Source organism: Maudiozyma barnettii (genome assembly GCF_903064755.1).
Source record: "Maudiozyma barnettii strain CLIB 1767 genome assembly, contig: KABA2_03, whole genome shotgun sequence".
Lineage (NCBI taxonomy): Eukaryota > Fungi > Ascomycota > Saccharomycetes > Saccharomycetales > Saccharomycetaceae > Maudiozyma > Maudiozyma barnettii.
In genome coordinates this window covers 1-26,309 of record NW_024545240.1, presented here as the reverse complement: position 1 = coordinate 26,309, position 26,309 = coordinate 1, and the positions used below count along the sequence as shown (strand labels likewise).

The window sequence follows — 26,309 nt, the reverse complement described above, 5'->3', positions numbered from 1 at the left end:
ACAGAAGAGCCAACTAAGATAATAAATTGATAATCAAATCGTTTTATTATATACTAGTTATAACATTTCATACACTCACACACATAGATATATTTAAAGAATGGCTGTTAAGGGTTTAGGTAAGATTGACCAACAATACGATGGTTCTAAATTAAGAATTGGTATTATTCATGCTCGTTGGAATAGATCAGTAATTGACGCTTTAGTGAATGGAGCTATTGAGAGAATGAAGTCTCTAGGTGTTAAAGAAGAAAACATTATTGTTGAAACTGTTCCAGGTTCCTATGAATTGCCATACGGTACAAAGAGATTTGTTGAAAAGCAAAAGAAGGCAGGTCAACCTCTTGATGCTGTTATCCCAATTGGTGTCTTGATTAAAGGTAGTACTATGCACTTTGAATACATATCTGACTCTGTTACACATGCATTGATGAATCTTCAAGATAAAATTCATTTACCAGTTATCTTTGGTCTTCTGACATGTATGACTGAAGAACAAGCTCTTGCAAGAGCTGGTATTGATGAACATCATACAATGCATAACCACGGGGAAGATTGGGGTGCCTGTGCAGCTGAAATGGCCGTGAAGTTTGGACCAGACGCTTAAAATTATTGACTTATGATACAGGTATTTAATGGTAAGTACTTAGATAAATATTAATGTATATATATATATATATATTTACATACCTCCCAGATGGTGTTTGATTTTTATTGGTTAGTTGAAGTTAATGCATAATGAAAAGAAAGATTTTTTATTTTTTAAATTAGAGTGATTGAAGTTTTTGTTTCTATTTCCCATTGGTTATATCAATATATGATTTGATTCTTTAGCTTTTTTCTTGTGGAGTTGCCTTAGAGCATCTCTCTTTTTATTCTTCATCTCTCTGGTCCATGTACCTCTATTATCCCAGAATTCTTGGTCCCAGTTATTTAACAGTTCATTATTTCCACCACTAGAAATTTTAGTTAATTGGGTTTGACCTAACAAGAAGGGGGATTTGAAATGGGCAAAGAATAAATGGTTCTTTTCCTTCAATTGATCATGTACAGAGAAGTCCTTTCCAACAACACTGGATATATGTTCTTCGGCATCCTCTGGTATGTTTTGATCATCAGCGATATCTTCTCCTATTCCAGCCATTAAAGTAAATCCAGTTGATTTTGATTCACTTTCTGGGTTAAATAGAGATCTTAATGTTTCGGTGTTACTAACAGTACCCGTCATGACATTGTTAACAGGTTTGTCAGTGAAAATTGGAATAGGTTCTTCCTCCTGTATTTCTTCTTCTTCGTAGGTATGATTTTTGTTATTATCTTGTTTGTGAGACTTGACAGGTTCCTCATTATAATAATCTTTTTCCTCTTTGTAGTTGTTGTTATTATAATTATAATCGTCACCATTTTCATTGTAATATTCCTCATCATTATAATTATTGTCGTTATTATATTGTCCGTAATTTTCTTCCTGTTGTTCCTTAGCGTTAAATCCGAATTCTTCAGCCTCATCTGAATCTACTGCATTTGTCACTTCATTAAAATCAAAACCGCTTAGTAAGTTTGACAATACATTATTATTCTTTAATTTCTCTTCTTCAGAAATATGTTCATCATCTGCAGTTGGCACAGAACTTGGGTCATGTGAAATTGTCAATGATGATCCATCGGTTGGGTTATTGAAATGTATGGATTGCTTTGATCTAGCATAATTTAGACGATCTACAATATGATCAAACCCATTACGCCATTTGTTCCCGACAAATTTGTAAACAAGGTCACCCAGTTCTTTGTGTCTTTCATAACCCCATAGTTTAGTCTTGTAACATTTGTAAACTTTCAAAGATCCATTAACATCAATTCTAAACGTTACATTTGATAGATCTCTTTTCTTTCTTGGTGTCTTTCTCATTCTCCCCTTCATGACTTCTTTATGATCTAGCCAGGACATTTGAATGTTTTCTAATTTCTTATACTGTTCCCAATTTCTCTTTGAGTTTCTCTTCTCTATCAAACCGTTTTCTACTAAATCTTTTTCGTGTTGATTTTTCCATGATTCTTGGAAACTTGGTTTTGCCAGATCTACTGCTAACATATTACCTTTGAAGTTGATTTTGTTAAAATTCTTCCTCAGTTTCTGAAAACCTTGTTCATCAGAAAATTTTATATTTAAGTAACCGAAAGTTCCATGAATATCAAATCCTTTAGTCTCATCACTCACTTCCCCAAATGTTTGGAAACGTCTATACAAATCCTCAAAACATTCATCTTGGTTATTCAACACATTACCAACAAAAACTCTTTTTTGCACGGTACTCATTGCTCTGTTTTTATCTATCGTAGATCTACTAAAGAGATTGTGTCAAAGACATAAAATATTTCACAATATCTATATCAACGGTTCCAGTTCTTGTTATCTTTTATAAAAAGTCTATTATTCGTAACTCATCTCATCGATCTTAGAGAAAATTTGTAAAGAAAAAACTTTTCAGTCACGTGCCGCCTAGTCAACATTTGCATTTTGGTACTGATGTGACAGCTAATTGAAACGAAGTAGAGTATTTTGCATTATTATAACATTACTATTTCCAAACTAAATTGGGTCGGATATATATTTAATATATTTTATTGACACTTATTCCCTTTTACCATTCCTAACTCATTATATAAGACGGTGAAGCCGGAACGCTGCCGGTCATTCCATACGGATGACATAATTGAAGGCGATATTTTACCTTCATTCAGCTCATGTTGGAGTTTTCATGTCCGTACCATTAGTACATGGAAATTTGAGAGGCTAACTAATATTACTACAGTTTAATATAATCTTATTCTGTTTTATTTCAGATTGGTGGACTTGAACGGTTTGAGAATATAATTTTGAATGTACCATAGAATCAATAGTGTATCGACTCAGAATTAATGATATTAACTCTTATCATCGGTATACCTTTCAAGTAAAGAGAGCCTACATATGACTAGTGTAATGTTTGATGTTTGCTTTGGTATTACTCTAATAGTTTACTTTTATAAGCTAGTTACCCTCACTCTCTTTTTCAAATATAAAAAAATAGCGTTGAAAACTGTTGAAGCTGTCCTCACCGAGAAAGAACCAAATAGAGCAAGAAATTGAATTTCTATGCAGTGGGAACAATTTTCAAGGCAAAAATAGTTGAAGATAGGTGAAAAAGTTGGGTTTTAACCAGTTCTGTATCAAGGGACAACAAAAGAAAATTCCTTGTGCTCGAATAATCCTAAATTAAACGGGATATTTGTTATTACTAGCTATTCCTGTTGCTACGGTTTTCTTAGGTTTGATTGATAAGGTCGTTTTAGCTTTTTCATAAGTGCTGTTCGAGAGATAATAACAAACAAGCAGAAGAAATAGGAACATAAAATCATGAGTTCTCCTACCAAAGATGCATCTGTGATCGATCTTGCCAATTATCCTTCAATGGATTGGCCTACTTCCCTAGATATCCCTTTAAAAGCCTCTGAAGAACTGGTCAGTATCGATTTAGATACAGATTTACCAGATGATCCAAACGATTTGAGAACTTTGTTAGTTGAAGAAAATTCTGACAAAGAACATTGGTTAATGATTGCAATTGCATATTGTAATCATGGTATGTTGGAGGGTGGTATCAAATTGATTCAGATAGCTTTGGACATATTTTCTGATTACGATAAAGCCAGTCTTTATACATTTTTGACATGGGCTTACCTTAAGATGGCTAAGATGAATAATATTGACGTAGCTAAGAGAGAAGAAGCTTTACAAAACGCAGAAAATAATTTGAAGGATGCAATTGCGTTTAATCCAACTTGGATCGCAAATATCTTGGCTACTTTAGATTTATACTATCAAAGAGGTCATTACGAAAAGGCTCTTGAGACTGCAGACTTATTTATAAAAGGTATTGAAGCCGAAGAGAGAAGATCTGGGAAACCACTAAAACCAAATTCTATGTTTTTGTTCTTAAGGGCTAAACTTTTATACCATAACAAGAATTACAAGGCTAGTTTGAAATCATTCCAAGAATTGTTAGTCATTAACCCTATGATTAAACCAGACCCTAGAATTGGTATAGGTATGTGCTTCTGGCAATTAAAAGATCATCAAATGGCCATCAAATCTTGGAAAAGAGCTGCCCAATTGGACCCAAATAATAAAGGCCCATCCACTTTGGTATTATTGACAGAATTTTATAAAGCTTTGACAGAATCCAATAACGATACTCAATTTGAAGAGAATTTCACAAGTGCTTTAAAGGATTTAGATTCTCAATTGAGTGCAGATAAAGAAAATCCAGTTCTTCTAATCTTATTACAGAGTTATTATTATTTCAAAGGTAACTATACTAAAATTTTAGAGATTTATGAAAATAAATTAGCTCCAAGAAAGGAATTATTATCGAATACTGTTCTATCAGATGCCACATTCTGGTGTGGTAGAGCACAATATGCTCTTGGTGAATATCGTAAAGCATTTGCGATGTTTCAAGAAAGTTTAAGAAAGAATGAGGAAAATCTTTTAGCTAAATTTGGAATTGGTCAAGCACAAATTAAGACTAATTTGATTGAAGAAAGTATCTTGACTTTTGAAAATCTTTTGAAAACCCATGAATCGATACAAGAATTGAATTATATTCTAGGTCTTCTATACTCCAGTAAATGTTTAGATTCTAATAGTAGGAAAAGTTTATCCGCAAAAGCATTAAAGAGTACATCAAATAAAGCAATTCAATTTTTGGAAAAATATGTTAATTTAACTACGGCCAAAAAAAATCAATTGGTAACACCTCGTGCCTACCTATTATTATCTCAATTATATGAAATTAGAAACCATTACAAACAATCATTGGAACTATTGAGTAAAGTTGTCGATGAATTGACTTTTATAAATGAGGATAGTGTTCCATTAGAGATTTACAACAATATGGGTTGTTTCTATTTCATTAATGGTGAAGTCGAGGCTGCCAATAAATATTTCAAATCTGCTCAAGAATTGAATCATGATAAGAGTGTCGCTATTACGATAGACTTTAATGTAGCAAGATCGGATGAGTGTACTAATATTGAAGCATCTGAAGCAGTCTATGGGAATATCCTTCAAGAGCATCCATCATATCTATCAGCAAAGATAAGGGAGTTATACTGTAAATATATTTCATCGACAACTCATAATATCGAGAAAGAAGATGATATTATGAAGGCCTTATTATCCAAAAATGAATCGAATTTGGAGATTCGTTCGTTCTACAGTTGGTATCTAAATACTGTGCATAATAGTAGTGATTTGGCTACCGAAAGTAATAAAGAAACTTTAGTCAAATATGATTCCCATGATTTATATGCACTTGTTTCTTTGGCTAATTTGTATTGTGCTATTGCCAAAGAAAGTAAAAAAACTGGTTCTAGTAAAGATATGGAGAAATCTAAACAATCTTACTTAAAGGCTATTCAATTATACCAAAAAGTTCTACAAATTGATCCATTAAACATTTTTGCAGCTCAAGGTATTGCTATTGTATTTGCTGAAAACAAAAGAATGGGTCCAGCATTAGAAGTGTTAAGAAAAGTTAGAGACTCTATTAAGAATGAAGATATTCATATTAATCTTGCTAATTGTTTATTGGAGATGAATGAATACGTCAAGTCCATTGAAATTTATGAATTATTGATTAGAACGTTCAGTAATTTGAAAAATAAACCGTATATCTATAATATGTTAGGTAAGGCATGGTATTTTAGAGGTATGAGAGAAAAATCCGTTGAATATTTGAAAAAGTCTAAGGAAAGTGTAAAATCTTCAATTGAAACTCAAGGTGATGAAGCTTTAGTGGAAGGTAATGAGAAAGAAATAAACAAATCTAATAAATATATCAATACTTTGAAATATAATTTGGCTTTGTTGGAGTTCCAAATCGCTGAAACTTTGAGAAGAGCGTCAGGTACCAACCGTACCTCCGCTGATCTAAAGGAAGCACTTGTTGGTTTACAAAATGGTTTAGTTCTGTTGCAAGAATTGAAAGATGATGAATCATTTGTTATTGTTTCAAAGGAAGAATTAGAACAAAGAATTCAATTAGGAGAGACTACAATGAAGACATCTCTTCAGCGTTGTATATCGGAGCAAGAAGTATTTGACAAACAAAACGATGTTAAGTTAGAGGATGCTCGTAAAGCGTTAGAACAACAAGAACTTGAAAGCAGGAGAAGACAAGAAAAGGAAGATGAAGAAAAGCGTATCAAGCTAGAAAAACAAGCAGACGAATATAAGAAATTACAAGATGAGGCACAACAATATATGTTGGAACGTGAAAGTATGCTTGTTGATGAAAATAATGCAGGTGCTGATTCGGATGCTTCTTATGATAGCGATGGTCAAAAGAAGAAAAGAAAAAGAAGTAAAAGTTCAAAGGAACCTTCTAGTGATAAGAAAAGGAAGCACACTAGTGGTTCTGGAAATGACAACGACGATGACGATGACGACGATGTAATTAAGCCAAGCAAAACCAAGCACAGAGGGAAAAAATCTACATTATCAGACGAATTTATTGCTGATAGTGATGAAAGTGGAGAAGAACCTGTTTATGATGAAGGTTCCGACAAGGAAGATACTAAAAATAACGATGATGGTAGTGACGACGGTGACCTTTTCTAATTGATATATATATATATGTATATGTATTTTTTTTGTTTTGTAATATAATACGTAAAGTAATAGTAATAATAGTTATTACCCTTCATATGTTATTATGTGCTCGTTTTCAATTATGTATATATATATGCATTTGTTAATTTTATATTTTGATTATTTATTTTGGTACATCCATCTTTTCGAATTCTTGTAAGATTCATGTGAAGTCCTATACACATATTTTTCTAATTCATCTAAAGTCATTAAAAAAGATGAAGATGCTAATAAGTTATTTGGTTTTGACTCTGTAATATTTGACATTGTCCCTATAGAATCAATATTTTTAGTTTGTGTTGACATTGAGTAAGCGAAGTTATTAATATCTTGAGATCTTTGTAATAACAACTCAGAGACTACTTTTGCTAAATCTTTTACTGAATATATTGCACACCATTTAATGGCTAGTTCATAAAAATGTGGATTTATTGAATGTAGATCTAATGATTTGGGGTCTGTCTTTATAGCATTAATGACTCTTTGGGAAAAACTTTCAGGAGTCGACATTTCAAGAAACGGCACAGGTTCTTCCTCATCATCAACAGTCATGGAATCCTCAGAGAGAGGTATATTATCAATAGCTGCAAGGATATGGGCTAACCAGTAAGGTAACATTAGTTTAGCATTAGCTTTAATAGGTTTCCCAGGATTATTTTCCAGATATCCGAGTCCCGGTATATCTTGAAGAAACTTGCATGGAATCTCGCTCCCTTCGGTAAGCATATCATCTATATCGTAGTATCCCATTAATTGCAGTATCTATTCATCAACGTTTGAAGGTCCTTTATCTTCCCTTTGGGTGTGGTTTCTTGTTGTTGTTCGTTGGTTAAAATTTTCGTGTCTCTTATACTACAATTGGTGCATTCGCTAGATCGGTGATAAATATATTAAACGCGTCTCTTACAACATATCTCGGCACGGCGGATTTGTTATTGCTGTTGGGGTAAAAGTCAACTCTTAAAGACGAATCAGTCATTTCCTTTATTGCGATTAAAGGATTTGATTAATATATAAAAAAGGGTTTGAAAATTTAGAAGATATTTAAACCAATAAGTTCAGGTCTTTTCCATTTAATATTGCATTCTCTTCTTGTATCTTAGAAGTATCTATTGCAAAACAAATTGTTGAAATTATGGTCTACGATACATTGGTCTATCACCCCTTGGTGACTAAATTAGTCAAGTTTTTAGACACTACTGCTGGTAGAGAGAAGCTTTTACGTTTGTTACAATATCTATGTAGATTCTTGGCTGTACAACAAGGATCTGCGTTGTCTAGACAATTGCAAGCACAATTTACAATAGTTAGGAAAGTATTGAGATTTTTAAAACCATTGAATCATATACAAGCTGCCTCCAAAGTTTACGATCAAAAATTGATTGGGGATTCGATTGTACGTGTATTGAATATTATTAAGAATTTATGTTACGCAGGATATTTGACCTTAGATCAAATTAATTTATTAAGAATGTTTAAATTGGTTCCTATGACTACATTTTCAAGTAAAAAAGTACCTCGTTGGACCAATTGGTTTTGGCTTTTCGGTTTAGTCTCTGGTTTATTATTGGATCTACGTAATATTCAAATCTCTGATGTTAAATTAAAAGAAGTTAACGACTCTAAGGAAGAAATCACCGATAAACAACGCATCGACTTGGTCAAAGCCACACACAGGGAAAGATTCATGGCTACCAGAAGATTGCTATGGGATTCTACAGATATGTTTATTGTATTGAACAATCTAGGCTATTTGGCTAATCGTGAACAATATGTGGCTCTTGCAGGTGTGGTGACCTCAATGCTAGGACTCAGCGATATGTGGAAGGCCACTAAGACAAATTAATAAATATTCTCAAATTGATTTTTATCTACAGGTATGTTTCGGAGTGTATATACTAGTCTATACAAGTTCTATATATGTGTGTGCCTGTGTACGTGTGTGATCGTTATTGTTCTTATAATGTATTGATAATAATATTTAATTGCCCTTCAGGGTAACGCTCTTTTCATGCTGTGCTTTTAACGATGATTTTTTGAATTTTTAAGAAAATTTGGAAATTTAATGAAAAAGGCTTATTGTAAACAATATTTGAAAGAGCTTTTAATCACATTATCATAGAAGGAAATAAGGTTGAACTCTCATAATTCAACGGTTAAAAAGTATCAACAACAACTGATACTGAAATATTATTCCATAAGCTATTTTGCGTTATATTGATTTTTGTTTTTGAATATCATTTCAATGAGTGCAGTTAATTCACCAAACAACGATGGGCAAAATGTTGGAATCCCTGTTAACACACCAGGAGGAGGACTCAGTCCCCAAGGTGTAGCCGTGAACCTCAGTATGGCTAATAGAAATAATAGTAATGCCAGTAGTAACGGAAGTCTAACTAATGGTTTTACTCATGGTTCACCTACGGGTGCAGGTATACATACAGGTTTGCAAATGAGTAGTCCTATAAATACACCTGGAGGAATGCCCATGAATGTGTCGGCAGGATCTCCTCCAACTAATTCGAGGCTCACTCAGGCTCAATTACAATTATTACAACAGCAACAGCATAAATTACAAGCTGGTACTCCACAGCAACAACAACAACAGAAACAGAAAATGATGATGCAACAAAGAGCAATGCAACAACAAAGACAGCAGCAAGCAATGCATAATTTCGAAACACAATTCTATCAATTGTTGATGACGATCAATAAGAAACCAAAGAGAATTTATAATTTCGTTGAAGATACAGACTCAATTCTTAAGAAATACGAACAATATAGACCTAGTTTTGAATTCCATATATATGAAAATAATTACAAAATATGTGCGCCAGCGAATACAAGGGTACAACAGCAACAGAAATCACCTGAGATTTCAAATGAGGGTCTTGTGTTAAATAAAAACAACGAAATTTTGAAAGATTTTTTAGAATATGTCGCAAGAGGTACTATGCCAGAGGCATTAATGGAAGTCCTTAGAGATTGTAATTTACAATTATATGAAGGAAATATTGTGTTACAAGTATATGATCATACAAACACCGTCGATATAATACCGAAGGATTTACCAAAACCAGGTACTATCCCAAATCCTGTACCGCAGGGACAAGAACCACAGCAAGATGTAAAAGCTGATCCGGAATCACAAAACAATAACTTGCAGAATTCAAATAATAATAATATTAAGAGAGAAGCTCATGATAGTAATAACGGGAATTCAAGTAGCTCTTCAGAAAGAGCCAATGTTGTCAAAACATCATTTAGAAGACCAAGAGTATATAGAACGCTCTTAAGGCCTACAGATTTGTCAAGTTACTATGATATGATGACTTACGCAGATCAAGCAAGATTTTCTGATACTATCTATAATCAATTAGAATCAGAATTGTTGATCCTCACCAAACGTAATATCGATCTTGTTGTGAAATTGAACCCATATGAGCACCAAGAAAAAATAAATGAATTAGATTTTACTATACCAAAATGGGACGAAGAAACGCAAAGAGTACATTTTCCACATAGAAAGTTATCCGTAGATGAAAAGACTAAGGGTGGAGCAGGTCATATAAGTCAACATGAGGAATTACCACAACATAACTCTACATATGAGCAGATGATGTTAATCATGGGTGAAAGGACCACGACAACAACAAATTCAGCATTTGCCGCAGCTTTAGCAAGACATGCTACAGAGACAAAAACTTCCAAATCTGGTTCTAGTGGTTCAAAAGGTATATCTGGTGGTGGCAGGAACACGGGTAGTTCTTCGGCTTCAGATGGTGGTCAATCTTCTATCGCTGCTGCAAATGCGGCCGCAGCTGCATCAAGTGTTAGTAATGAGAATAATCAATTTAGTAGATTGAAATTCATTGAACAATACCGTGTCAATAAGGAGAAGAGAAAACAGCAACAAGCATTAAACATGGTTAATGGAAATGGTGGTGGGAACGGTGTTGCTCTTCCATTCAATATGAAGATATCTATGGCAATGACTGGCTCAGATTCCAATTTAGCGCCTCAGAAACAAAAGGGCCAAGGAGGTAAGAAGGATACTGGTGGGCAAGCAAAAGGTAAAGGAACAAATAAACGTGGTAGTAATTCAGATAAACCCAAAACGAAGAGACCTCGTAAACCTAAGAAGACCGCTGCTAATGGTGAAACCCCTAAGAAGAAACGTGTGACGAAGAAGAAAGGTACCGCTGCGTCTACAGCTGCTGCAAGTACGGTGAGTACGCCAGCTGGGAATGATATAGGTTATTTGACTGGTACACCTTCTAGTGTTAAGTCTGCTGGTTCGCCCACTACAGCAACACCTAAATAGCGTTTTATATATACTTCTTTTTCAATAATTAGAATGATAAACTAAGACCAGATATATATTCTTTAATTTAAGCTACTTTGAAAATTGTTTGATGCATAACAATAAAATCAATGGTAGAGTAAAATACGATGATACGAATTATAGATACAGCTATACAATATATATATATATATTGTATATTTTTTACGCAAAAGATTCCTTTGGTTCGCTCTCCAGTAGGTATTTGATTAGTTGATAAATGTTTTGTCTATCGGCAATGGTATGAATCCATATACCAAACACTTCGTGCTTTAAATTCTTGATTATCACCAAATCATCTTTAACCTCCACGCCCATGCATTCTAGTGGATTGGCTTTATTTTCTATTACATCAAACACTTTACGCTTGTTAATGACGCTGTTTGGAGCTATCCCCATAGAGAAATTATCCGGATTCATTCTATTAAGAATTATAAGACCATAGTTATATATGTCTTTGCCACAAAGGATTGTGCTTGACGAGTTCGGTCCGGCCGTGTTGTTACTGGAATAAACGTCTGTCCTTTGAGATTTTGTAGAACCATCCAATGCACTTGAGTTTGACATTTCAGATATATTGCTTCTACTACTTTCAAATATGTTGTTATTTTTGTTATTATTAAACTGAGAGTCTGTGTTGTAATCCAAATGTAGTAATGGTTCATTATCACTTATGTCCCTTAAGTAAATGGCCAATACACCTTGGTATTCCAATTTTGTCCATTCATCTTTTTGAAAATCCCATTTGTATATGGAAGCATGAGGTGTATGAAACAGTAGTTGTTTTATCTTAGGATCATATCGTCCAATAACATTAAAGTTGAGCGCTTTCCTATAAAATTCAAGGGCAGAAGAGTTATCTGTCTCATTATTATTATTACTTCTTTGCTGCTTTGTCATTTTTGCAGATATGTTACCTACTAAGGTGGTGTGTAAACTAGGTATTTCAAATAAACTTACAATGAGATATATCCAGAACAGAGTGTAAAATGTGATAAAGTTGGTATCTTGGTGCTTTGAAAATATGACTTGATTGCTATATCATGTTGAAACTGTTTCCTTGTTCAACGGTATTTGGAATTTTTGACTCGCTTCACTAATTTGCTGTTCTTTATTCATTTTTTTTCACTCTCTGAAAGCATCCCTATCCGAAAAGACATTAAACAGATCATTTAACTTTCCAATTCTTAGGGGAAGACTATAGTAATATAGTTAGAAGTAATCTACGTCGATATTAACAAAAATATGATGGACCAACGCAATCTACTTTGCTTCGAACTTTATTTAGATTGAAGAGATGTTTCATAAGAATGGTAACTACAAAAGCACACCAATAAAGGAAATATGAAGAAAATCTCACAAATTGTGTGAGTTAGACGTTTAGCTTTTGCTTACGTATATGTTTTTCTTGTATTGAGTAACATAATTAAGTTTGTTACCTTAATTGTGATTATTTTTGATAAAGTTTGGTATTAACTCTTTCTAAAAAAAATTGTTTTTGTTCAGTACCGTAATATAAGTGAGTAATTAAACACTAAACTTAAAAATTCCTAAAATATTCCTATTATCAGTGAATAAATTTCGTAAACAAAACAATATTTGCTGACTTAACTACTTATTAATCATTCTTTCAATAACTTTGTTAACATATACTTTAAAAATTATACATTTACTTACGATCTACCTTCTTGTTTTAGAATTTGAGCTGCTGTCTCATCAATAGTTTGCTTTAAACCGATAAACTTGTAACCTAAAATTTCCTTAGTCTTATGGTTATCAGTCTTGGCACCAGCTGTACTATTTTCCAAAGCCTCACTTGGGTTACCAACTGGGATAGAACCTTTCAAAACAGGGAAATCAGCATTTAAGTAATTCAAAATATCTTGGGTGCTAAATCTACCTTCGGACATGATCAATCTTTGACCAATTGTGTTTTCCTTTTGGAAAGCATATAAATGAGCTTTAGCAACGTCACGAACATCAATGTAACCACCAGCAAAAGGTTGTGGTAGCTTGTCTGGAGTAGAATGTAATGCTGAATTGATAAATTCACAAGATGTATTTAAAGTTTTGCTAACATCAGCGTCAAATCTTTGAGGGCCAAATACGTAGACAGGGTTAACAGCAGTCATCTTAAACTTCACTTTATCCTTGTTTTCATTGTAGAAATTCCATGCAGTTTCTTCAGCAATTTTCTTAGAACCACAGTAGGCAGATCCACCATCTCTTTGACAACTATTCCAATCATCAGGATTCCATGAATCTTCAGTGAAAGTAAGGTTATCATCATCAAGACGGGCCAAATCAAAGATAGCAGCGAAACTTGAGGTAATAACAAACCTTTCAACTGTATCAGCTGCATATTCCTTAATAGCTTCTAAGATACCCAAAGTACCGTTTCTTGCTGGAATCAATAGATCCTTTTCAAAATCGGTGACATCGAATTTGAATGGTGAAGCAGTGTGTAGAACATACTTAATATCTTTACCATGAATCTTGAATGTTTCATCGAAGGCATCCAACTTACTAATATCTGGAACAATGACCATGGAAAGATTTGGGTTGCTACCAAACTTCTTTTGCAATTCATCTATTTTAGCTTGAGATCTAGCAGAACCGATAACCTTATAATTTTGATCTAATAATTGACCAACAATGTGTTGGGCAATGAAACCAGTTGCACCAGAGACGAAGACGGACATGTTTATATTCTTTTAATAGTTTTTTTAGTTAATTTACTATTGTTTTATGGAACTTCTCTGAAAATAGAGTAAGTATTTATGAATCACTTAAAGCTTTTAGAATAAAACTTTTTCAAATTATATAATATATTTGCGAACCTTTTATATAAATGTCATCCAGATATTATGGAAAAAAACAACAGTGACTGATGGAAAATTCATTGTTTTACTATATGATTAGGAACCCTTCGGAAAGTTTTCAATTGGAAAACCGATGGAAGTTCCAAAGAATAAAAAGTAATATAAAAAACCCTTTGCTTCTACTGCAAGTTTGTTCTTAGTTGAGAATGAAAAATAATATGATTACCTAATAATTTTTTTTCGATATTCTTCGGATCGGAATAAAAACAAATTGGGTAAATCCCCCTCTGTATTCGGCCGAATTTGCTTCAAATTTAACGTGTGAATTCATTACAATTCGGCCGAAAACTTTTACATAAAAAAGTCTCAAGTAAAAATAAAAAACGTTTAATAATTATTCTTCTATATAATAAATATTATCTAGTTAGTTAAATTCTTTATCATAATCTGTGAATACATATCTGTATCTAACATCACCTTTTTCCATACGTTCGAATACTTCGTTAACATTGGCTTCATTAATTGGGTATTTTTCGATCCATATTCTTAAGTTCTTTTCGGAAACCAATTTTAATAATTGTTTAATCTCTTCAATAGAACCCAAATGACTGTTTGAGATAGAAACACCCATAAGACCAAATGGATTCAACACGATTTTTTCTGATTGTTCTGGAACAGAGATAGAGACAATACGACCACCAACTTGCATGATCTTTGGTAGCTTTTCAAAATTGACATCCTTCAATGAACCTGCACAAACGATGACCAAATCCAAAGTATCGTAATACTTTTCAGCCCAGTCGGGCTCTTCATTAGTAGCAATAAAGTGATCAGCACCTAGTTTGAATGCGTCTTCCTTCTTCTTAGAATTACGAGAAATGGCATATACTTCTGCACCTAGTGCTTTGGCAAATATCAGACCCATATGACCAATACCACCAATACCTAAGATTCCGACTTTCTTACCTGGACCACAACCGTTACGGATTAATGGGGAGAAGACAGTGTTACCACCACATAGCAATGGACCTGCATACTCGGATGGGATATTGTCTGGGATTGGAATGACAAAATGTTCTTGCACTCTAATGTGGGATGCGTAACCACCTTTAGAACAATAACCATCTTCAAAGAATTGTCCATAAGTGGTGACCAATTTGTCACAATAAGATTCATTATTGTTTTCACAACGATGACATTTCAAACAGGAGTGACATTGTGCACCAACCCCAACACGTTGGCCTATTTTAAATTCAGAGGTACATTTAGGACCCTTTTTCACAACAGTACCGATGATTTCATGACCAACGACAACTGGTTTTGGCAAATCACCCCAGTTACCAGCAGCAGTATGTATATCAGATCCACACACACCACAACATTCAATCTTCACATCAATATCGGTTTCACCGAACTTACGTGGTTGAAATGCAACCCTCTTGGGGTGTTTCCAGTCGGCTTGGTCAGTAATACCGATGGCATCGATCTTTTCAGGATATTGCAACATTTTTGAAGTTTTTTGAAGTTTATTGTATTTTCTTTCTACAAGGGAATAAGCTTTCAATTAGTCTTATACTGTTAAATAATTGTGTCTTTTAAAATAAATATTATGATTTCTGAATTCTAATAAACATATGAATTTATGCGATCTTATTTATATTACTTCTGATAGAAGATAAAATGGTTGCTATTTGGAAGGGGTTAAAAGAAAGCACACTAATTAAAGGCGGATCCCCTTGTGAAGCTCATCGGTGCAATAAATTTTTCCAGATTTTTCAGTTTTTTGCGCTCGTTAGAGATGAGATAAGCAAAAAATAATGTGTCTCACTCAGAAATTAGTCTAAAAATTAGAGGGATAAGGCGGTGTTTCATTACCTAATACATTTTAGAGGTATGCATATATATATATATATCTGATCATGACCTTAAAAGAGCACTTCTAATCATAGGTGACATAATAAACATTCGATGAAAGTTGATTAATTTGAGCAGTTTAAGATGATAAACAATTACAAATAATTGCTGGAACAATAGCGATCTGACTTGTCTGTAGTTTTACGTCAGAATATTTCAATGCAATTGAGTAAATTGGATCAGTACAAGTTATGATATGTTCATACCTGAATTGATTTGTACAATTCTCAAGATTTTGGATAATATTAAGATTATTCTAATTCGTAACTATCTCAATTTTCATGTTTGGGTAATGCATATTATTAGATATTAATCTTGCCTAACATCATAGTTTTAATTGAAGAATACCTTTTATGAAGTTCAACTATTGCATTCTTTATGTAAACACTGTTATATCATGTAGCTATCTTCATAACGACAATTCAATCGGTTACCACACCATTATCTCTTTGCTTGGTGGAGTATGAAAAATAACCAGAGAACGTAAACAAGTTCTCACAGAACAGATATAGCAACTTTTTAAAATTAATGCTAGGGTTTCTCCACTTTTATCAGGTTATAGAGTTCGAACAATAGGAAATATGTTGTTGTAAGATTAATAACAACTCAAATAACTAAAATGTACTAAAATTGATTTTTACGAGTAGATTCGGATACATGACCAACAACACACGTCATGCATTTGATATATATATCTGCAGTTAATAGTTGGGAGGGGTATATTATGAGATCAAACACTCTAACAAAATATCGAAGAAAGAGAGCAAAAACTTTCGTAGAAACTAGGAACATTCCTTGAATTATAAGCATCTTTTATTTTTATTGAATGTTATTGCTTTACCCTAAATTTTCATCATATATCGATCAAGGATAAGTAACCTACAAAAGTTTATTTACTTTTACAGTTTTATAGAGAAGAAAACACAATTTCTTTATCATTTCTTGAAATGACTGTCAAACATCAAACGTAGCGTATAACAGCTATCGTTTGTTTATTGAGAATAATGACATTTGTAAATATTGTTTACTTTGTGAGTGAATAATGTATCTTCCTTCGTCTCAAAATAAATACTGTTACGTACGTCCTTCAAATAGAACAAAAAACAACATTTATATAGACAAATACTATAGAGTATTTAATATCTTCTCCCCACCATTTATTAAATGGGAAACTGCGCCATCTATAAAATAGATCAACGAAGCTGGGCAACGTGCAATACCCATACGATCTGTCAAACGTCAGTATCTTTAGTACCTAAGTGGACGTGGTTATCTCAAATGGCAGATATGCAAAATCGTCTTAGACATAATACTTCGTACCTGAAAAATCGAATTGTTTACACTTGATTTGTATTAGTAAAGAAAAATAGAACACCCATAGCATAGAGGATTCGTGGAAGAAATATCCCATACGAGCCCCACCACCATTTTTTTGTTCGTAATATTTACAACACCAAAAAAAAATTGTGAAGATACTTCAGGTAATACGAAACCGGAACCCTCAAAGAACTAACCAAAAGAAAAGAGCAACAATTCCAATCTCTTAAGCTTCCTGGATCTGAGATACAAAATCTACCTCATCAGATGAAATGTACCCTCATTTCTTCTCTCCTGATCGTTGCTGTGTTTTTCTGCTCATTGCTCTTTATTTTTGGCACCTTCGAGAAATGAAGTTTTTTCTTCTTTCCGATTTATTTTTCTTTCTACGGATCTATGTATAGGATTACAGAGCGATGGTACTGAGATTTCTGTGGTGTCAACAGGAACGAACGATTATGCAACCAGAACCCATCATATGGGTTCCTATAAGTATGTTTCCACAGAAAGACGACTACAGAACATGGGTGGTAATCGTTTGTGACGTGGGTTATTTTCCCCACGTCGTACAGGATACACAGACCGTTGTATGAATATGGAAATATATCTCCCGACTATGATACACCATCGCAGGTCCAACTACCAATTGATACAGTTATTCTTTTGGTTGTCACCGCTGATCATAACCTTTAATCCTCCAGACAGAATGTTCTAACATATAAACTGTACTTGACTGGTCGTATAGGTATTTTTTTTCATTTCTCTCAGGATATAGGTTCCAATTAAAAATTATTACTAACCAGTTTATTTATCATTACATCCGGTTTGTTTTTTATTGAGATCTCTTCGTAGAAGTAATGACACATCTTGAAATATCAATAATTTTAAGATGTCCTTCAACAAACAAACATATACAGAATAAAAATAAAAAGAAAAAAGTAATAATATCAAATGTTTTCTTTGTTTTTGAATATTTTTACCCAATCTGGATATATTCCGTTACTATTTTTTTTCTTTATCATATATTGGAGTTATTTTGTGTGTCCCCAAGTTTAGATTGCAATTACGTCCACTTTAACCTTAAGATGCTCTAAGTACTCCACACATTCCTAGGTAAATTTAGACATATCGTTTATGAAATATACTAACAATCATAACTGGACTATCGTAACCGCATCTCCATCGCCGATGTTTTCCAGTCTTCTTTTTTCTTTTTTTCAAATTATGGTATCATCTTGTAGATGTTATTTTCTGCAATTGTTACATTCAACTTTTATGTAGTGACGACTATACAATTTCTTCTAAATGATTATACCGCAAATTGTGTTCTATCTTACATATATAAATAGACATGAAATATGACATCCTCCAAGTGACACTCTATTTCATTATTCTTTTAGAGTTTGATTGTCGTAGTAATATCTATTCAACTAATAACGACAAGTATTATAGAAAACAACACATAATAAAATGAAACTTTCTTCTGCTACCCTTTTGTTGGTTTCTGCTTTAGCTGTTCAAGCTTCCAATCCAACTCCAGAACAAACTGCTGAGTTAGTTGTCCTATTGAATGATGTCAACGCCAACTTTGGTTCTTATACTTCCTGGTTTTTGTCATCTGGTAGAGCCATTCCAAATGGTATCATCCCTGCTTATTTTGCCGTCCACAATGCTAAAGCTGGTGACCTTTCTTACACAACCATGTTCACTGGTTTAGATATGGACGGACTACTTGCTATGGCTACTGCTGTTCCATGGTATTCATCTTACTTGTCTGCTGATATTGCCTCTGCTATTTCCAGTGTTGATGCTTCGCTATATCCACCAACAACCTCATCCACAACATCCACAACCTCATCAGTTGTTCCAACAACATCATCCACAACATCCACAACCTCATCAGTTGTTCCAACAACATCATCCACAACATCCACAACCTCATCAGTTGTTCCAACAACTTCTTCCACTACTCCTTCAAGCTCCTCCTCTGTTGTTCCAACAACTTCATCTGCTATTCCATCAACCTCTTCTATTGTTCCACCAACTTCCTCTGTTCCATCTACATCTTCTACAACTCAAAATATCGAGCCACAAAGCATTTCTGCCAGTATGCCAGTAGATGAAACCTCTAGCTCTGTCGAAATCAAATATTCATCTTCTGTTCAACAAAGCAGTAGTGAGTTCACAAGTTCCTCCTCCTCCTCATCTGTTGCTGCTACTCCAACTACGATTGGAGCTTCTTCTGTCGATGCTGAGTCTACTTCTTCCATTGAATCTACTTCTGCTGCCCAACCTACTTCTATTGCCGAATCTACTTCTTCCGTTGAATCTACATCTGCCGTTGACCCAACCTCCTCTGCTACTGAAATCACTTCTCAGTCTTCAGTTTTTTCATCTGCTTCTACTTCTGATATTACAAGTGTTGGTTCCTCTGCGGACTCTGTTGCCCCTTCTACTTCCTCTTTAATAACTTCCAACAATATTGTTACCGAACATTCTACCGTCATTAACAATAAAACTGTTGTTATTAAAACCAATTCTGTCATTGCTACTGAAATTGCCACCATTACATCATGTTCGAAAGGTGTATGTACCAAGGAAACCGTTACCAACACCAGATACGGAACTGAAACGGATACTGTCACTACTTGTACTGAATCTGATAAAACTAAGAAGACCGTCACCGACAGTCAAACTGAAAGAGACACTATCACTACTTGTATTGGTACTGAACAAGCCATGGACGCTGCTCATCCAGTTACTATCACTTCCCTAACCACTACTGTTGCCACTGTTTGTAATGAAAAATGTCACTCAGCTAAATCAGCTGCTTCTGCTTCTGCTGTTGCTCAAGTCAATAAGTTAACTACCACCACTGTCACTACTTGTGATGAAGCATGTCATTCATCTAGATCTTCTTTTGCTTCTGTTAATGCCCAAGTGAAAGCTACCAATGGTCCAAACTCTTCTGTTAAGGTTACCTCAGTAAACACTAAATATACTTCTGCTCCAGTTGTTGCTCAAGTCACTCAAAGTAGCAATACAGGGTCCTCTCATGGTATTTCCATTCAGTCTGAGAACGGTGCTCTAAAGAGAACTACCGGTTTAAGTGCTATTATCCTAGGTGCTGCCTTGTTACTTCTATGATTTTGAGTTTATGAGCTTTCGATATTCATTATCATTTTCATATATGATCTGACAAACTGAGAAAAACTTAATGTAATATCACCGAGACCTTTTCTGTTTCTCTATGTTCTTCAAGATACAACTATCGACCCTTTTCAATTGTGTTATAAACATATGAGAAGCATCATATATCAATATATAACCATTATAGACTTATATACCACTAATACGATAATATATTTTTTATTTTTTGAAGGTAGGATTGTTCCATTGAAGGCTTCCATCCATTTATGACGGCTGTATCGACAGTCAATGAATCAAAAACTGCTACTAATACCCAAATAAACAACCCTACAATATAATACATCATAAGATCAGAATCATTAACATGTTTACTATTTATCTCAATGTTGATAAATAGGGGCATTTATACAGTTAGATATATTACTAACAAATAATCAATAGAACCTTGTAAGTATCTGAAGCCTAAGTACCTCTGTTTCTTCCACTTTGGGAATATCTATAAATATTGTAGTTAGCATTCTCGTTATCTCGTTGGAACTCCTTCGATATAGTAGTAAGAATTATATTCTTATAATGGAATTGTTATATTAAAATGGTCCTGACAAGTTCTCAGTGGCGTGGTTGAAGCTTGGAGGTTTCTATAAAATACTCTCGAGAAATGGACCATGATGGAATTTAAGCGATAATTTAACGATGCATTTCCTAATTAGTAAGAATATATGTTATCATTATAGTTGTGTATATCGGGTTTTTATTTTTTGTAGTAGCATGTAATAGGCTCTGAGAAGTCAGTTTTCACCTTCATCAATGCCAAACACTTACGTTCATAAATGACCATTTCTATATCTTGATAATTTTCACCAATTGCTAAATATTTTTCTCTCTACTTATATATATATATTATATGGATACAATATCTAAGTTCTACTAATACAAAATCATTTAGAAAGTGATTAACTGATTTTGATCTCTATTTTAATAGGATTATAATCTTCAAGATCTATTAAAAGAAGAGTTGCTTAGCACTCTAATTTACGAGATAGACTCGTATATGATTGACATTACAAGAGGAGTATCAACAAAGCAAAAAAGGTTCATATCTTAAGGTTACTAATATTACTGTTACACAAAATTTTATAGGTAGAATAATGGAGATGAGCAATAAAAAAGTTGAACAGTGTAAATAACTAATATACAAATCAAAATTAATATAGTCCGTCCGAAATTTTTTTAAAGATTCTAATACTATGGATCACTGGGAAGATATTCTATTTAGACCATGTAATAAAGGAAAAATACATATACCATGACCCATTACACTAGTCTCGTCACCACTAATATGAATCATCAAATATTTAATTATAATAAAATATTCCGTTTATTTATCATACCACCTCCAATAATTCTAACTTCTACAACAGAGATAGAAAGAAGACCCTCATTTCTATATTGAATGTTATTTCCATATATATTTCTTTAAGGATTTACACAAATACACTGGTAGTAAAACGTCATTAGTTACCGATAAAACCCGAGCGACTTAGATATAATGGAATATATAGGATTTATCATATGACAAAGATGTGTACCCATTCATTTTGAGGAAGGAATTCAAGGGGAAAAAAGGTAAATCATATGTGGGAAAACGGTTATTTGTATCGAGCTCTCGAATTCCGTTGACGTCAATGCTGGACAATCCAATCCATTCAATATTTGTCATTTCCATGTTTTGGTTATTAACTTAGCTAACCTAAATAGGAAAAAACGACGATCATTCGGGGCAACCATGGGCGAGCGAGGTTTGAAAATGTCGCTCCATTAGTTAAGGCGTCCTTTCAAAATTCCCCCTCCCCCAGGACGTCTATGTAACCCCCATGGGGCGATAACTTGTTTCTCCAAAATGACTTAGAGTTCCATTTCAAAACCCTTGTTTAATAACATTACGACTGTGTTTGGGCTCAAAATTGAAACCAATATTGCTCTTTTTTTTATTATTTATTGACTGAATTTGAAAATTTGAAGATTTATGAAAGAACTTCAAATAATAATTAAATCTATGAAAACAAGAACTGTTCATAAGGATAACTGTGTGCTATTAATGCTAATATGGGGTGTGACACTAAAAATGAATGTTGCTAACAAATGAAAATTGAACAAATTCAAGTAGAGGAAGAAGTCTAATAAAAGAACGCTGGATGGTGTAACAGATATGATAGAATGTGTCAGGAGAAAGAGACAGATATCTTTCAACAACAACTCCCCTAATTCAAGTGTTGGTGTAAAAAACAATTCTATTGATAACCGTTCTGTTGATAACCATGCTATCAATATTAATAAAATGATATTGTTAAATAATAGTAAATAGATGTCGAAAAACTAAAAATGATTAGTTTGAGGAATTTATGACCACGCACATCCTGGCGAAAGGTACTTTGGTGAAATTTACCAGACTATAGATGCAGTCGTAAATATAATAGTAAATATTGGTAATTTCAAAAAAAAATAAAATAATATCGACTCTTATAAGCCAGGAAAAAGTTGAAACTGTAATGATGATGGTACCATCAACGCCAATAATTTTGGTAGTAAATTAAGAAAGACAATTACACAAATGTTGCTATTTGGACTTGACGACTACTACTTCTCATTTAGAGTAGATCATATACATTTGGTTGAACTTAAGATGAAACTTATTGTGATTCATCTACAGGAGGAGCAAGGTGGAACTGGCTATTGCAGAATATATATATATATATGATGGTAAATCTACCAAACTTAGCGATCTTGACATTTTTCTACTTAGAATGGCAGTATACGTAGATATGTTGCAATTATATAGGGTAACACCAAAAAATATCAGGGTTTATTGAATTCCCATTTATATATCCCCATAGTTATAAATTATTTATTCTCTTTTGCAGCTACATTAGTAAATGCAGATTTGTCATTTTCGAAATTGATAAAGTTGTACGAAATCACAGATATCGATTGATCGATCATATTATTTTTGCATTATTCAATATTATTAGCGTTTCTGATTCAATTTTAGAGAGAGATATTCTGTCAGAATTTGAATCACAACCCTTATTCAAAACTTTTAGTTTTTACAAAAAGATAGGGTCACACCAGGAGTGAGGATATCATCCTAGTTGTGTGGGAACTAAATAAAAAAGTTGCTTAGTATAGCATATTGATAATTCAACCTGATCGATTATATTATACAAAACTGCAAAATAACAGGTATAGTAGTTTACCCTTTAAATATTATTTTTTCCAAAATTATGAACTAACTTAAACAATTTCACCAAGTAGTTACTTAACAAGCAGATAATGGTAGAGCATCTTAAGAATATTAAGTTCCGGGCATGATATATAAGTATTGACTGTTTCTTAAATTTGTTGTGAATACTCTTTTTCTGAAGCTGGTTTTTGGAGGGTCAATGAAATCTCAAATAATTATAATAATTCATTTGAAAAAATAAGATGGGCCCTCATTTCTGGTCCCTCAAATTTCCCAAATTTCCCTATTTTGCCCCATATACACCTAATTACGATTAACTCGAAGCATAGGAATTGATGAAAAAATAATAACGACATATCACTTTACTGCATACCAGTTCTTCCTCTGTTTGTCTGTATGTTTTTAAATGATCAGTTCTTTCGATGTTCGTTGTCCTAGAATGGCAAACTCTCTCTATATATTTAAGGATTATCAAAATGGGGTCCCGGGCAATCATTGTGAGCACTGTGTTGATTCACAGTTGAGTTAAATATCTCACTGTCCTCTTCATTCCACCCACTTATCGGTTAGACAGATCTGCAGATGATTAGTTACTTCGTGTAAGAGGAAAATCCAAAAAAAATGAAATTATTTGGCCCTACTTCTTTTGACTCGGGATGTGTCTAAGCGAACGGGGTAGTTTAATCTTAAGGGAAAAAAATATAAAAAGACTAAAATTCTAATGAAAAGTGCAGAAATCATACAGAAAGGTGCAGACTTTATACAGAAAAGATTTTCACAGAGGAGTTGACCCAGGAACTATATTTAAGCTGAGCTTTGGTTGGCTTAAACTATATTCGGTGAGGTATTTGACCATATGAATAGACAAGAACATTATCTGCTTCTTCATTCTTTTGCAATCTTGAGATGAAAATTATTTGCTATATAAGTCGTGAGAAATATTAGAATTGGAAATGTAGAAAAACACACAACTGAGGTGAACTCTCAAGTGTTGTTTTGTCATTTCGAAGGAGCAACCAAACTTTGAATAACAATTAAATAAAAATATAATTAATCATGAAACTTTTAAAAAGTATAATACAGATATTACTGTTTATCACAATTGAAATATCACAGTTCTGCCATGCTCACACATGCTCCACTTTAACTTTAACTGAATCACAAAAATCTAATGGATTTACATGCCTTCTATATGAAAATGAAAATCAACTTGAATTGGTAAATACGTACGACTATCTTCTTCAATATGCAACAAATGTAGATACAGGCTTCAATAATAAGGCATTTCGTGCGACAGCTGATCCAAGTTTCGAAATCGATGTTTCAAATGACGGTTCAGATAACATTGGAACTTTATTCGGTCATAGTATAAACGTTTCGAATTTTACTTTATATTCTTTTACTACATTTTATGCAAAAATTACTGGTTATCATACTTTTAAAATCAGTGCCAACGATGCTGCTATGGTTTCCTTAATGGATTCATATGATTTCTACTGTTGTAATAATATATCGAACCCTGGAGATAATAGACTTGCATTAGTTTTGGGGATTTTTAAGAACTACTCGTCAATCATAGAATACACTGGTTCTCCAGATGATACTTCTGAAGTAACATTGTATCTCACAGCTGATAAGCCCGTATTTATGTCAATGTCTTATGTGAATAGGGCAGGTAGTGCTAGATTTAATATAACTTTAACTGATCCCGATAATGTAACTTTTACTGATCTTTCTGATTACATGTATAACTCAATACCAGACTTAAGTTGTAATGATGAAATAGATATACTAGAGTCAGCCAGTGTCCTATCCTCGACAACATATTCTACAGATGTAGTTGCTACAACTATAAATGCACTTGAAGTTCCAGCACAATTAACAAAATACTATGTCAAGGTTCCTATGTCCGCCATTAAAAGTTCTTTTGTTATTTCCGAATCGTCAACGGATATTGTTTCTAGTTCAATTGTAAGTTCGGTATCATCAACTAATGTAGTATCAAGTGTTACTGGAAGTTCAGATGCATCTACTAGTGTGGTTGAAAGTTCGACATTCAGTTATGAAGTATCCTCAACCCCAGTTTCCAGCTCTATGGCCAGTTCAGAAGGATTATCTAGCACTGTTCAGAGTTTAGTTTCAGATTCTGATGCATTTACCAGTGCTGCATCTAGTTCAGATGTATTATCTAGTGTAATTGTTAATTCGACGCTCATTTCTGAACTCCCTTCCACCACAGGTTCCAGCTTTATGACAAGCTTAGACGGATTATCTCGCACTGTTCAGAGTTTAGTTTCAGATTCTGATACATCTTCCACTCTAATATCTAGTTCTAATGCAAATTCTAGAGTTTTGTCAAGTGTTACTAAAAGTTCAGATACATCCTATAGTGTGGTTGACAATTCAACACTCATATCTGGACTAAATTCCACACCAGTGTCAAGTGTTACTGAAAGTTCAGAAGGATTATCTAGCACTATTCAGAGCTTAGTTACGGATTCGAATACGTCTTCCAGTGCTGCTTCTAGTACTAATACAAGCTCTAGTGTTGTACCAAGTTTAACAGAAAGTTCAGTTGTATTGTCCAGTGTGACTGGTAATTCGACACTCACCTCTGGACCATCTTCAACCAAAAGTTCTAATTTTGTGACAAGTTCAGATGCATCTTCCAGTGAGGCTGGCAATTCGACATTTATTTCAAGACAATCCTCGACCACAATTTCTAGTTTTAAGACAAGCTTAGATGGATTATCTCGGACTATTCAAAGTTTAGTTTCAGATTCGCATGCAGTTACCAGTGCTGCGTCTAGGTCTAATGGAAGTTCTAAC

General features: G+C 33.6%; 10 protein-coding genes across 10 annotated transcripts; 5 read left to right on the top strand and 5 right to left on the bottom strand.

Annotated features, from left to right (window-relative positions):
- Positions 1-100: 100 nt before the first annotated feature.
- On the top strand, positions 101-607 carry RIB4 (lumazine synthase RIB4; the record flags this gene model as incomplete). The annotated part of the gene is made up of 1 exon (XM_041549479.1): positions 101-607. One exon carries the CDS (start codon positions 101-103, stop codon positions 605-607), a length of 507 nt encoding a protein of 168 aa, XP_041405413.1.
- Positions 608-805: 198 nt separating this feature from the next.
- Positions 806-2,317, bottom strand: NOP8 (Nop8p; the record flags this gene model as incomplete). Its single annotated transcript, XM_041549478.1, has 1 exon — positions 806-2,317. One exon carries the CDS (start codon positions 2,315-2,317, stop codon positions 806-808), a length of 1,512 nt encoding a protein of 503 aa, XP_041405412.1.
- A 1,080-nt stretch (positions 2,318-3,397) lies between these two features.
- CTR9 (Ctr9p) lies at positions 3,398-6,664 on the top strand (the record flags this gene model as incomplete). The annotated part of the gene is made up of 1 exon (XM_041549477.1): positions 3,398-6,664. The coding sequence occupies one exon, from the start codon at positions 3,398-3,400 to the stop codon at positions 6,662-6,664; it is 3,267 nt and encodes a 1,088-aa protein (XP_041405411.1).
- Positions 6,665-6,814: 150 nt separating this feature from the next.
- PSF3 (DNA replication protein PSF3) lies at positions 6,815-7,444 on the bottom strand (the record flags this gene model as incomplete). Its single annotated transcript, XM_041549476.1, has 1 exon — positions 6,815-7,444. One exon carries the CDS (start codon positions 7,442-7,444, stop codon positions 6,815-6,817), a length of 630 nt encoding a protein of 209 aa, XP_041405410.1.
- Positions 7,445-7,829: 385 nt separating this feature from the next.
- On the top strand, positions 7,830-8,540 carry KABA2_03S00242 (PEX11 family protein; the record flags this gene model as incomplete). The annotated part of the gene is made up of 1 exon (XM_041549475.1): positions 7,830-8,540. One exon carries the CDS (start codon positions 7,830-7,832, stop codon positions 8,538-8,540), a length of 711 nt encoding a protein of 236 aa, XP_041405409.1.
- Positions 8,541-8,939: 399 nt separating this feature from the next.
- On the top strand, positions 8,940-11,018 carry SPT20 (Spt20p; the record flags this gene model as incomplete). Its single annotated transcript, XM_041549474.1, has 1 exon — positions 8,940-11,018. One exon carries the CDS (start codon positions 8,940-8,942, stop codon positions 11,016-11,018), a length of 2,079 nt encoding a protein of 692 aa, XP_041405408.1.
- A 183-nt stretch (positions 11,019-11,201) lies between these two features.
- DCP1 (Dcp1p) lies at positions 11,202-11,936 on the bottom strand (the record flags this gene model as incomplete). Its single annotated transcript, XM_041549473.1, has 1 exon — positions 11,202-11,936. One exon carries the CDS (start codon positions 11,934-11,936, stop codon positions 11,202-11,204), a length of 735 nt encoding a protein of 244 aa, XP_041405407.1.
- A 773-nt stretch (positions 11,937-12,709) lies between these two features.
- On the bottom strand, positions 12,710-13,738 carry GRE2 (methylglyoxal reductase (NADPH-dependent) GRE2; the record flags this gene model as incomplete). Its single annotated transcript, XM_041549472.1, has 1 exon — positions 12,710-13,738. One exon carries the CDS (start codon positions 13,736-13,738, stop codon positions 12,710-12,712), a length of 1,029 nt encoding a protein of 342 aa, XP_041405406.1.
- A 544-nt stretch (positions 13,739-14,282) lies between these two features.
- Positions 14,283-15,365, bottom strand: KABA2_03S00154 (NAD(P)-dependent alcohol dehydrogenase; the record flags this gene model as incomplete). The annotated part of the gene is made up of 1 exon (XM_041549471.1): positions 14,283-15,365. The coding sequence occupies one exon, from the start codon at positions 15,363-15,365 to the stop codon at positions 14,283-14,285; it is 1,083 nt and encodes a 360-aa protein (XP_041405405.1).
- A 3,194-nt stretch (positions 15,366-18,559) lies between these two features.
- HPF1 (mannoprotein) lies at positions 18,560-20,236 on the top strand (the record flags this gene model as incomplete). The annotated part of the gene is made up of 1 exon (XM_041549470.1): positions 18,560-20,236. The coding sequence occupies one exon, from the start codon at positions 18,560-18,562 to the stop codon at positions 20,234-20,236; it is 1,677 nt and encodes a 558-aa protein (XP_041405404.1).
- Positions 20,237-26,309: the final 6,073 nt, after the last annotated feature.